Source organism: Dreissena polymorpha, chromosome 1 (genome assembly GCF_020536995.1).
Source record: "Dreissena polymorpha isolate Duluth1 chromosome 1, UMN_Dpol_1.0, whole genome shotgun sequence".
NCBI lineage: Eukaryota > Metazoa > Mollusca > Bivalvia > Myida > Dreissenidae > Dreissena > Dreissena polymorpha.
The window spans coordinates 19,362,262-19,376,503 of NC_068355.1; the positions used below are offsets into that span (position 1 = coordinate 19,362,262).

The 14,242-nt window shown below is 33.6% G+C and overlaps 1 protein-coding gene across 3 annotated transcripts in view; it reads right to left on the reverse strand.

The window, feature by feature from the left end:
* Positions 1-2,209: 2,209 nt before the first annotated feature.
* LOC127873182 (N-chimaerin-like) overlaps positions 2,210-14,242 on the reverse strand; it is a 60,035-nt gene continuing 48,002 nt past the window's right edge. For all 3 annotated transcript variants that reach the window (XM_052416915.1, XM_052416921.1, XM_052416905.1), the window contains 3 exons: positions 13,253-13,390; positions 10,697-10,802; positions 2,210-8,653 (listed from right to left, as the gene is read on the reverse strand). In XM_052416915.1, the coding sequence (XP_052272875.1) occupies positions 8,476-8,653; positions 10,697-10,802; positions 13,253-13,390 (422 nt within the window). In that variant the 3' untranslated portion in view covers positions 2,210-8,475. The remainder of the gene's footprint in view (positions 8,654-10,696; positions 10,803-13,252; positions 13,391-14,242) is intronic.

Below are 14,242 nucleotides of genomic sequence, written 5' to 3' on the forward strand. Positions count from 1 at the left end.
TGGGGGTTCATGCATACATTTGGGAGTTCATGCATACATTTGAGAGTTCATGCATACATTTGGGAGTTCATGCATACATTTGGGAGTTCATGCAAACATTCAGGAGTTCATGCATACATTTGAGAGTTCATTAATACATTAGTGAGTCCATGCATACATTTGGGAGTCCATGCATACATTTGGGGGTTCATGCATACATTTGGGAGTTCATTCATACAATTGGTAGTTCATGCATACATTAGGGAGTTCATGCATACATTTGATAGCTCATGGTTACATTTGGGAGTTCATGCATACATTTGGGAGTCCATGCATACATTTGGGAGTTCATGCATACATTTGATAGTTCATGCATACATTTGAGAGTTAATGCATACATTTGGGAGTTCATGAATACATTTGGGAGTTCATGCAAACATTCAGGAGTTCATGCAAACATTTGGGAGTTCATGCATACATTTGATAGTTCATGCATATATTGAGAGTTCATGCATACATTTGAGCGTTTATGCATACATTTGAGAGTTTATGCAACCATTTGGGAGTTCATGCATGCATTTTGGAGTTCATGCATGCATTTGGGAGTTTTTGAATACATATGGGAGTTCATGCATACATTGGGGAGTTCATGCACACATTTGAGAGTCCATGCATGCATTTGGGAGTTCATGCACACATTTGAAAGTTCATGCATACATTTGGGAGTTCATGCACAAATTTAGGAATTCATGCATACATTTGATAGCTCATGCATACATTTTGGAATTCATGCACACATTTGGGAGTTCATGCAAACATTTGGGAGCTCATGCATACATTTGGGAGTTCATGCACACATTTGGGAGTTCATGCATACATTTGGGAGTTAATGCATACATTTGGGAGTTCATGCATACATTTTGGGAGTTCATGCACACATTTGAGAGTTCATGCACACATTTGGGAGTTCATGCATACATTTGGGAGTTAATGCATACATTTTCTCCCAGAATGAAGTTTATCGTACCAAGCTTGGAAATTCCAAACCACTAGCCATGTAATTACTGGCCATTATTAAAAGTAATATGATAATGAATTCAAAGGCTAACAATTATAGGGTTGATATGTTATATTGGACCTGTAACTGAAACCTTGAGATTGGTTACTAGAAACTTGGTTAATCACTCTCCCCCCAATACACTCAAAGGTAATTCTCTGGACAACCTTTCTCTAATCACATGCTGGTAAAAGTAATACATGTAGGTCTCGTTCAGGGAATGTTCATACAGATCCTGAACACTTATAACATATTATTGAAATATCTGTAGTTAATGTAGATATTTTTGAAGTACAAAGAGGGTCATAATTCTTCCCCATATTTGTACTTAAAAATTGTGTTACGGTAAACATGCAATGTGTCCGAATCACTGTTTCTGCTCCAGGAATTAAAATTAAACTTAAAACGTTTGAGGTCACTGACCAATTTACATGACCAATGACCCATTTTTTAAACATTTTTCAATGTTTCTACTGCAGTTATCTTATTGAAACTTCACACATGTGTTTGGGGTCGTTGTTTGAGGTCACTGACCCACTTTGATCAACCATATAGGAGAATTATGCCACTGTTTGTAGTTCAAAATCTGCTGAAGGTAATTTGCGATATCTCCATATCCTCGTCAAGTTCATTCCTTATTGAATCTGTTAATAATTTATGGCATATTACCTTTTTAAGTAGTCTTTTACTTTATTGGTTAAAAACATCGCTTTATGAACTGGCTATTCCCTTGCACGATATGTTTAATATAAACTGTATACGCAAAATAATATTTTCTTTTGTAACCACTACGTCCTTGGGTGTAATATTTGGTAGGTTGCAAAATACAGTGGTCCTCTATTCATTTTTTAAGCTTAAAAACTAGCAAAGCCATGGGGGTCATATGGTAAAAAGAATTTGTGAAACATTTAAAGTTTTCATGTCTCAAAGTACAAGGCCCATAGGTGTATCCTATATAACTATATGACATTGTATAGGTAGATTGCTAAACAAAGTTTGTTCAAATCATGCCCCTAGACCACACCCAAAAAAGAGGGCTCTCATAGGCCAACTCTAAGCCCTCCTGTTTTTCAATTCCAGATCAAACTCTTTCTTTGATGATAAAAGTTATTCCACAATCAGGTTCAAACCGTTTAACCAAAACAACAGTAGACCAAACAACAAACTAGTTCAGAATCATAAACAATTTTATTTCAATGTTTTAATACAACATCTATGATTTTGACATTTCGTTCATATGTATATCATGCAGTGATAAAAAAGAAAAGAAAAACACAACAAAAAAATAATTATAATTATGTGGCATACATGTGTATTTTATATTGAGTACAGTAGTAAACATAATTAAAGCAACTTAAAACTACCAATACACAAAGACATTATTATTTGCCTAAAACTTCATACAAAGACAGTACATGTCCCAACACTTATTGATACAAGGTAAAATGCAGATCATCTTTACATGCTTAATGTCAAAGAAAAATAACCTTGAAATTATGGCAACTTACAAGACTGCAGTTAGAATTCAGGGCAAATCTGGTTACATAATAGATGATAAATGTATATGACAACTATTTGATTTAATATGTTAACAATACGCATACATATTCTGCCAAATATGTACAGTTATGTTAAAAAAAATTATGAAGACGAGAGATATTCGTTGTAAAAAGTACTGTACATATATCGCTTTCTTACAATTACAAGTAAAGGATCAAAAATAAAACATTTGAAAAGTACTGAAACAATACAAAAATTTTGTCAATAAGCTATTAGGTAAGAAATTAAAACTCTTAAAGTAACATTACAACTCAAAATCAACGAAAAATTCGTAAAATATTTCGTAAAATGAAGCTAAACAATTAAAAATCATTGTTCCAAATGGCCATTGTCGAAATTTCAACGCCAGATGTAGTCTGGTAAAATAGATGTTTGTGGATACAAAATGCTCGTTTTTTTATGGTTTTAACATGGCACCATTTTAGTGTTCGTGTGTCGTATCAATAGATATATTCGCAGGAAATTAACATGGAATTTATTGTGGTCACAAATAAATACAAACCAGCATTTTGTATCTACAACAATCTATGTAATTATACCACATCTAGCGTTGAAATTGTGGCTATTGCTATAAGGAACACTGATATTTTAGGTGTTAACTTTATTTTACGAAATACTTTACAAAATTTTCGTTGATTTTGAGCGTTATAGAGACTTTAAGACAGGACGCCCCTTTACCAAGTAACAAAGTCACAATATTTATGGAACAGTTGCTCAGTTGAGGACTGTTTCAACAGTTCATTTTCTAATTCATATACCTCTTATATTCATAATTTTAAGTTATGCAAAGTTAACTTTTGACATAATTAAGATCATGTCCATGATGCGTTGATTTCAAAGATTTGCACTTGGTAAACTGTAATACTAAATGTTGCAACATAATTTTGTATAACAAACAGTCATATCATATCCAAAGCATTATTTTTTGCCAATAAAAACAGCATTACATGCAAACAGATTCGAAAGATGCTTTTTTAATACTCTATAGTTAGATAATAGTTTATTTTCCAGTAAAAAATGTGAAACTTTCCATATGGTTGTGACGTTCTGTCAGGTTGTAACCATGCATAGACACAAATTCAAAAATGAAATACTTTATTTTTTATTAAATTAATGTTCTTACGAAAGAAATATTTCAAAACCTCAATAAACAAACTATAAAAAAAACATATATCATAAATTAATATAATATCAGTGAAAACAACACAACAGATATGCAATCTACAATTGTATGCTACACAATATTGCACTTGACAGAAATTGATGATTTAAACAAACAATGAAGTTTCATCAATTAAAATTTTTCACTATCCAGTATCCAAATAATACTGACTTTATATCTGACAATATTTATGTTGACTAAATATTTTCAAAGTATTAATGACAGCTTCTACAACAGTATAATTATGTTAGAGACTGCTAAACATGTATGAAAGTTTACCAAATCTTTTTTATTAAAATACAAAATAGTATTCAGCATTATTATTAAAGAGGAACAAACAATAGAAACATTAACAGCTCTCTCAATTTCATCAACTTAGCTTGAGTAATTCTTAAGTGATGGCAGAATCCAGGTTTTATTGGACAGTTTAACTTATTTCTGTACCTGCAGCAACATTTTTTGTTTTACAAAAATAAGTGAAACATGCATATTACCCATATAGACCTTATCCTCGACGAGATTTAGAAACCTAGCTAAGTAATAGTAATTTCTAGTTATTGCAGGATTTTTTTTCAAAGAGTTGTCTTTTCTTGCTGTTATGATAGCAATCACATTTTTAGGGGGACAAATCTGAAATAGCGTGCATATTACCCATATGGCTCTCTAGCATTATTGAAGGATTCATTAACTAAGCTGAACTAATTAATAGCCACTGCAGGATTCAGATTCCGCCTGACAGAGCAACAGATGCACGGATGCACAGACTGAGGGTAGACTTATTCTCCCGTTCATGTTCACCAGTAAGAGACTCATAAGTAAAGCAACAAAAATATCAAGTATGTAAGATGTCGGTTTAGTGAATGTTTTTTGGAAATCAATATGTAGAAGGTTTCTAGATTCCAAAATACATTACTTAAGAAACCACTACCAGGTTAACTGAAAGAAACAAAGGTTTGTCATTACTTGATTAATAATTTAATATACTAGTACATGCACAGAAAAAAATTCTGTGATAAGTATATGTATGCTGACACTTGTTTTTTCAAGTGAGTATGCTAACTTCGTTTAGCTTGCAATATGGCTGATGCATATACACCAACATACATGGAATTGCCACATGCTGATTGTCTAACAGACAGTAATCTCGTGGTATATGGGACACAATAAATGATACAAGAATGAAAGCAATTCATAATGATGAATAACACTAACATATTGGTTATAAATCTTTAAATCAAAGGTTTTTCTTGACACAACGATACTCTCAACTCAAAGAGTTTTACAAATATTCAATATAAGATTGCACGCCAATATGACCTTGGAAGAAAATCCTGTTGAATCAAAAGAGTGTTATTGTTTAAAACACATTTAACTTTGCAAACAAGTGTAAAACAGGTGTATAACTTTTAATACATTCTTATTTTTATTACACTTAATATTAGTAGTGATATAACACAAATTTAAAGGGAAATTAGAATTCAGCTCAATGTTCAAAGAACAATTCAAGTCAACTGTGTCTATTTCATTTTAACACATATGGTAAAATGTTGTAAACTACATGTACCACTTAACTATGTACTGAAATTCAGCTTTAAATCACTGCATATCAAAAAACACACCAAACAAGCAAATTCGTTCAATTTATAACTTGGCCAATATGCTTCTGGACACAAAAGTGTTATATATTTGACACTCAAAAAAGCATTTTATTTCAAGATACAAAGCGCAATAACTCCTTCATTAACAGATGGTGTGCAATGCCATTTGGGGTGCATCATCCTCTTATCCATATATATACCCCGGTACTCATGCCAAGTTTGAATGATATCGGCCAAAGCACTTCCAAGATATGGCTCAGATACACAAAAAAGCATTTTTTCAAGATACAAAGGGCCATAACTCCGTTATTAACAGATTGTGTACAATGCCATTTGGCGTGCATCATCCTTTTATTCATATATATACACATACCAAGTTTCAATGAAATCCGCCAAAGAACTTCCAAGATATGGCTCCGGACAGACGGAAAGACGGAAGGATGGACGGACAACGCCAAAACAAAATCCCTCCGCCTGTTGCGGGGGATAATAAACCATGGGATAACGTTATTTAACAATGCATTAAACACACAGCTACCTGTCAGACAGAATGAGGTGCATACAGCAATTTCAGAATTCCTTTGAATGTGTCAATAAAAACAATTAACAATTGACGGTCATACAAAATAATGCCACAAATATAAACATGTTTGCCAAAATGCTTGATTATGGAAGTCCTTGGGTGTAAAAATAAACATTGTTAAATAAACATATACAGTCAATTGGTGTCATATGGAAAAATGCAATAATGCCATACATATAACAAACCTCATAAAAAGCAAAATTCAGAAGTACTCAACAATTTAATTGATGAGAGTTGAACATTGAATAATCATAAATTGGAATGCTCCATTTTTTGCTATTTAAATAAGAAATGTATTTTGATTGCAGGGGATATAATGCTGGCTGGTCAATAACTTTTGTCTCATACTCAAATGCTTCATGGGTGCCAAATGATTGAATGTTTAAAGCATATTTTTACCAAACTAAATTACTGGGAATTTGTAGAAAATGGCATCAATGCATTTGATTTTCGTTTGTGCAATTCATGGCAATTTTGTTAATCTCAATACTCAATATCCTGTTAATTCACAATGAAAGCATAAAACTTATGAGGCATGAAGACAATTCAAAGCTTACAGTAACATTTCAATATTAAATATAAAAACTCATGGTGACATTGCAATCAAAATAGAAAAGCAAACTGTTAAAACATAAATGTAGAATCTCTGAAGTGGCTGAGTCTTGAAATTGTGTAGAACAGTAGCACGCTCAGACATGCAACCAGCATTCAATGTCATGGCAACGTACTTATTTAATGGTGCATACAACTTTTACAATGTAAATAATATTGATATAAAACATAAATTGTAACATACTTATAGTGTGCCAAACTTTGCAAAATCCAATATTCCAATGATTGTGTGGTACATTTGTAAATATATTGTTATCAAAAAATAATATTTGTGTTGTTAATTTTAATATTAATGTGGTAAAAATTAAGCTTTTATGTTAGAAAAGTTCATACAAGTATTTGTATTATAAACAACATATTACTAATTTATATTTACGTATGGCTTTTTTGGGGGCGAAAATGCCATGTCTATGAAGAAAAAACTATTTGCTTTTTCTAAACATTTCACTTGTGTGCAATTCCATATTTATGTGATAGATGTTTTAACCACTAGGTAAGTACATTTGAAGTGAGTTCAAGTTTTTTTTGTCACTCTGTTATAGTGTTCCTTAGGGGGCATTGATTCTTACAATCATCCTATGGATTACATGTGCAAAAACTTGTGAACTCTATAGTATTTGATTACATAACGATGCAAAATTCAAATGCAGAATCACAAAATTATTATCTCCATCTTGCATTGAAATATGTTGCTCTCACATCGAGTTTATGTGTTTTCGCCTAGTCCATCTCAGTTGGTTGAAATCCAACAAAATATAGTGTGCCTTTTAAGTCTTTTATTACATTCCTTGATATAAAGGGATGATTTGTTGATATAAACAAATGTTTTTCTTGATTTCAAGACATCATTATTTAGAAATCAGAAAATCTTGCAGTTGGTCATATTTCCTGATATCGAGAAATCATCTTATATAAGAAATTATTTTCGGTTATCTAAAAATACATTTATAATTTTACAACTATACCAAATATATATGGAAACATAGAATTTTGCAAAGTTTGACACACTTAGTCATAATGATTGCAACTTCAGTATGCATTTGCATGGCTGCAATTTAGCACCATTTGAACAATCAATGAAGAGACTACATGTATACTTGTTTGAACTGTCAAATGTTTCAAGTATTTTCAGACAGAAAGATCTCCTTGATTGCAATCATGTACAATTTACACAAGGATATATTTAAAGAAAGAAAGTGTATTTACATGGAAGAATGTTATAGTGTAGCTTTTGGCCATTAAGTATTCTTTATATACTGGCATGTCAATATGAAATCCCAACAACAAGTGTCAAATATAGCTTCTTTTTGGCACACATTTGAAATCTTCACTGATTGTTTAGCCCCATTTTTCTTAAACATTACCACTAAAGTTAATTTATTGTCCTGATTTAACAGGCTATGTTAAATGATGTTCTTTAACTTAGTTATACAAGAAGAAAACTCTTCTGCTTCTTATGTTCAAATAAAGTTCTAACAATAAACAATTATTTTGGGTCGGATGACTTACATAAATAATACTTGGATTATGAATCAATGATGATTGCATTTTAAAAACATCCTAAGGTGATGTGACAAATATTTTTGTAATTGAAATGAACAAGCTATTAAACTAAGCTGCAAGCTGAATTAGAATATTTTGCTTTGTTTATTGGATAAAATTAACAATCCATTTATATTTCTTCTTAAACAGCAAAATAGGCTTGCGTCACCATTGACGGGTCAATCTAAAATAATGCTATCACTGATTGGTGGATACATATCAAAGCAAAGTTTTGCACTGAGCGCAGAAATATTATTTTGCCTTATTGGTGCAAAAATGTATCAAGTGCCTTCTAATTTCAATGTCACATGGTACCATTTTGCACGAATGAGGCGATTTTATAATTCAAGTACATGTAATCCAAGACAAAACAATGATAGGCTCATTTCAAGAAGAGCTCCTTGCTACAAGATAACAAAATCCCCGTGGCTGTCTGCTCTGCACCGACAGACATGAGGTTCAACATGGGATCTGTGTCAGGACTTCTCATCAGCGTGGGCGCAAACACAATAGCCAGGTTCTCCGAAGACATCATGTTCTTTGCCTTCTTCTCTGTCACCCTGTACAACACAAGTCATCATCTCCAGTATTTGTGACAGGCTCAAGGAAAACCTGGCTCAAATCATGTGCGTTAAGCATCAGCCCAGATAAACTCTTTACCACTTAGATACGTGTATTTTAATGCATTTGTTGTCCCTTATAAAGTTTAATTTATTTAAGACCGTTTTTACTAGATTCAAGCTTTTAAGGCTTCATTTTCAACACTTAGATACTGATGAGAAGCAAACAGCATAAAACCTGAACAGACTGTGAGATACTCGCAGGCTGTTCTGGATTTATGCTGGTTGCACATAGCCAATGTCACTTTTCTTCTAAGTGTGAAAGGATTAACCAATGCAGTCCACACAGTTTATTAGGGACAAGACTTTTCACGTTTGTGAATGTCTCTTCTAAAAAAAATCCAGACCAGGCAGAAAGTTGTGTCCCTTGTTAGCCTGTGCAAAGGTTTATCTGGAAAGACATTTCTTTCCCATTTTTCACCAAAGACCTGCTCAGTTGAGCTTTCTTTTGAATTAGTATTTCATTCCATGCTTTTTCCTAGGTATTTAACCCTTTTCCCTATGAGAAGCAAAGTGAAAATGGCTTTTGCAACCAGCATAAAACCTGAACAACCTGCGAGTAACTTGCAGTCTGTTCGAGTTTTATGCTGTTTGCTGCTCATCAGTACCCAATGGTTGGAAAAAAACTTGAATCTAGTAAGAAAGGTCTTACATTAAATTTTGCTTTCTGAGGGACTACAAATGGGTCAAAATACATATCTAAGTGGTAAAGTGTTAAATACATCTCTAAGTGGTAAAGGGTAAAATACATATCTAAGTGGTAAAGGGTTAAATATATCTAAGTGGTAAAGGGTTAAATACATATCTAAGTGGTAAAGGGTTAAAAATATATCTAAGTGGTAAAGGGTTAAATACATATCTAAGTGGTAAAGGGTTAAATACATATCTAAGTGGTAAAGGGTTAAATAAATCTTAGTGGTAAAGGGATAAATACATATCTAAGTGGTAAAGGGTTAAATACATATCTAAGTGGTAAAGGGTTAAATACATATCTAAGTGGCAAAGGGTTAAATATATCTAAGTGGTAAAGGGATAAATACATATCTAAGTGGTAAAGGGTTAAATATATCTAAGTGGTAAAGGGTTAAAAATATCTAAGTGGTAAAGGGTTAAATATATCTAAGTGGTAAAGGGTTAAATATATCTAAGTGGTAAAGGGTTAAATATATCTAAGTGGTAAAGGGTTAAATATATCTAAGTGGTAAAGGGTTAAATACATATCTAAGTGGTAAAGGGTTAAATGCATATCTAAGTGGTAAAGGGTTAAATATATCTAAGTGGTAAAGGGTTAAATATATCTAAGTGGTAAATGGTTAAATATATCTAAGTGGTAAAGGGTTAAATATATCTAAGTGGTAAAGGGGTAAATATATCTAAGTGGTAAAGGGTTAAATACATATCTAAGTGGTAAAGGGTTAAATATATCTAAGTGGTAAAGGGTTAAATATATCTAAGTGGTAAAGGGTTAAATACATATCTAAGTGGTAAAGGGTTAAATACATATCTAAGTGGTAAAGGGTTAAATACATATCTAAGTGGTAAAGGGTTAAATACATATCTAAGTGGTAAAGGGTAAAATACATATCTAAGTGGTAAAGGGTTAAATACATATCTAAGTGGTATAGGGTTAACAAGCATTATCAGGCACTCTCGTATATGCACAAGAGCTAGAGCATAAACTGGTGGTATTGTAATCAACTAACCATAACAAAAAATTTGTTGATGATCCTTGCGACAATTTGTTACTAATGTAACCTAATCAACCCCTAGACACCCATGTGCAATGACAAGAAACTATACTGTTATATGCACACAACAAACGTTTTGAAACAATACGTCTAAAAATAGTGCTTTGATGATGGTTTTTATATTGGAACATTTGTATATTAATATTTCAGACTAAATTCTATGTAACATTATAAAATAAATCGCTACAATTTCTATGAATATGTTATTGGTAAATGGATGTATGGTGTTCCATACCGTATTAAATGATTAATGAGATATTTTAGGGTCTGGTAATGTGCAGGTGGCAGGATGGCAAGCCCTTCTCGCATCAACAGCAACTTGTCTTTTTGCTCTTCACGATCTGAAACACAGTCAGGTGAAAGAAATACTGGTTAACGAACTACACTCCAAGTGTGTTCAATAAAATGCATGGCGAACGTTGACAGTGGTCTATTTAGTTAGCAAACATTCATTAAAGTGTACCAAACGTTTGCAAACTGTCACCATTGCTTGATTAGCTACTTATGTTGAAACAGAGTCAGGTGTGAAGAAATACTGACATTGTAATAGTCGGGTTTTAGGAAATAATGCTATTGCAATAGGGTCAGATGTCAGGAAATACTGACGCCTGGTCAGGCGTTTGGAAATACTGATGTTGAAACAGAGACAGGTGTAAACAAGGGATGTGTTTGTGAAACACTATGTCCCCATATATATATGACCTTTGACCTTGAAGGATGACATGGTCAGGTATTAGGAAATAATGATATTGAAACAGGGTCAAGTGTCAGAAAATATTGATGCTGAAACAGGGTCAGGTGTAGAGAAATACTGATTTTCTAACAGGGTCAGGTGTAGAGAAATACTGATGTTAAAACAGGTGCAGGTGTAGAGAAATACTGATGTTGAAACAGGTGCAGGTGTAGAGAAAAACTGATGTTGAGACAGGTGCAGAGAAATACTGATGTTTAAACAGGGTCAGGTTTTAGGAAATAATGGTATTCAAACAGGCTCAGGTGTAGAGAAATACTGATGTTGAAACAGGTGCAGGTGTAGAGAAATACTGATGTTGAAACAGGTGCACGTGTAGAGAAATACTGATGTTGAAACAGGTGAAGGTGTAGAGAAATACTGATTTTTTAACAGGGTCAGGTGTATAGAAATACTTATGTTGAAACAGGTGCAGGTGTAGAGAAATACTGATGTTGAAACAGGTGCAGAGAAATACTGATGTTGATAAATACTGATGTTGAAACAGGGTCAGGTGTAGAGAAATACTGATGTTGAAACAGGTGCAGGTGTAGAGAAATACTGATGTTGAAACAGGTGCAGGTGTAGAGAAATACTGATGTTGAAACAGGTGCAGGTGTAGAGAAATACTGATGTTGAAACAGGTGCAGAGAAATACTGATGTTGAAACAGGTGCAGGTGTAGAGAAATACTGATGTTAAAACAGGGTCAGGTGTAGAGAAATACTGATGTTGAAACAGGTGCAGGTGTAAATAAATACTGATGTTGAAACAGGTGCAGGTGTAGAGAAATACTGATGTTGAAACAGGTGCAGGTGTAGAGAAATACTGATGTTGAAACAGGGTCAGGTTTTAGGAAATAATGGTATTGAAATAGGGTCAGGTGTCTGGAAATACTGATGCGTGGTCAGGCGTAAAGAAATACTGATGTGAAAACATGGTCGTTAGGAAATAATTAATGTAAAACAGTGAACAGTTTCCCCAAATGACTGCCTAAAATTCCATATTAAAAGTTAAAAAAACATGTACAAACACATACACACAAACATTTCAGCATTTTCCTTCCCAATTCAATAAGTTGAACCTGGGTAAATATAAAATTGAAAGTTTTTTTATTTTTAATAATAAAGTATTTGTTTGTTAAAAAACACCATTGCAATTTTTTTTTTAAACAACACAATTTTTCCCAATCAAAAGGTTGCTTGCCCCATTCCCCAAATTGCTAAAAAAACAAGCAAATTTGTTGAATTGATATCCCCTGCCCATATGCTTCTTGACACAAAAGGGTTATATTTGACACTGAAAAAAGCATTTTTTCAAGATACAAAGGACCATAACTCTGTAATGAACAGATGGTGTACAATGTCATTTGGCGTGCATCATCCTCTTATGCATATATATATACTCATACCAAGTTTCAATGAAATCGCTAAAGCACTTCCAAGATATGGCTCCGGACACAAAAGTGCCTATAGTAAAAAACATTTTTTCAAGATACAAAGGGCCATAACTCTGTTTTTAACAGATGGTATACAATGCCATTTGGCGTGCATCATCCTCTTATGCATATATATATACTCATACCAAGTTTCAATGAAATCCGCCAAAGCACTTCCAAGATATGGCTCCGGACACAAAAGTGCCTATAGTAAAAAGCATTTTTTCAAGATACAAAGGGCCATAACTCTGTTTTTAACAGATGGTGTACAATGCCATTTTGCGTGCATCATCCTCTTATGCATATATATACTCATACGAAGTTTCAATGAAATCCGCCAAAGCACTTCCAAGATATGGCTCCGGACACAAAAGTGCCGGCCGGCCGGACGGACAGCCAACACCAAAACAATATCCCTCCGCCTCTGGCGGGGGATAATAAACAGATCTTACTCATGGGGGGGGGGGGGGGGGTGCAATTTTGCCCCAAACAAAAACACACACACATACACACACATTTTAGCAATTAGCACACTTCTTTGCATTCCAGCTCAATAAGTTGAACCGAAGTAAATATAAAATAGAAAGTATTTTATTCCCCATGTTTAAGTATTTGTTTGCTTACTCATGGCCTCCATGATTTTTCGGTATGCATCAAAAGTAATGAGAGGTAAGGGAAGAAGACGGAAGTAAAGTTTCAGCACACTAGTAATAGTGTTCACATCCTCATATCTTGCTGACGTGATGACGGTGTTCTCACAATCTGCAATTAAAAATGGAGTTGAGTGTTATCAAAATACATGCATAAATTATTAACAGTCATCAGGTTATACTAATTTAAATATTGGATTATGAAATCCGTAACTTATTGTTGAGGTAATCTTGCAATTTACCTTAATTTGTACAAATTTCTCTTAAACTTGTGAACACATATCGACTACAACTAAATATAGCTAGTGACTTGTTAACACTTTTTTGTAATTGTTCTATGGTAAAAGTGCTGACACAATTTTTTTTTTTTTATGCCCCCGGATCGAATGCTCGAGGGTATATTGTTTTTGGCCTGTTTGTCATTGTATGTGTCTGTCATTCTGTCCCAAAACTTTAACCTTGGTCAAAACTTTTGCAATATTGAAGATAGCAACTTGATATTTGGCATGCATGTGTCAAGGTCATCCTTCAAGGTCAAAGGTCAAATATATGGCTTCAAACTGGCGCAGTAGGGGGCATTGTGTTTCTGTCAAACACATCTCTTATTTTAATATGCAAGACTTAAAAGTGTGCACAGAAGTTTGATAGCCCTTTCTGGCCGTTTTATTTTTCTCTAAGTTCGCCATAATACAAAATACAAATATAAGATAATACAAAATTTAATTATGTGCCTTGCTCTGTGAAAATGGGGTTTAATGCATGTGTGTTAAGTGCTGTCACAGATGAGTATGTGTGTAAAGTGCTGTCCCAGATGAGTATGTGTGTAAAGTGCTGTCCCAGATGAGTATGTGTGTAAAGTGCTGTCCCAGATGAGTATGTGTGTAAAGTGCTGTCCCAGATGAGTATGTGTGTAAAGTGCTGTCCCAGATGAGTATGTGTGTAAAGTGCTGTCCCAGATGAGTAT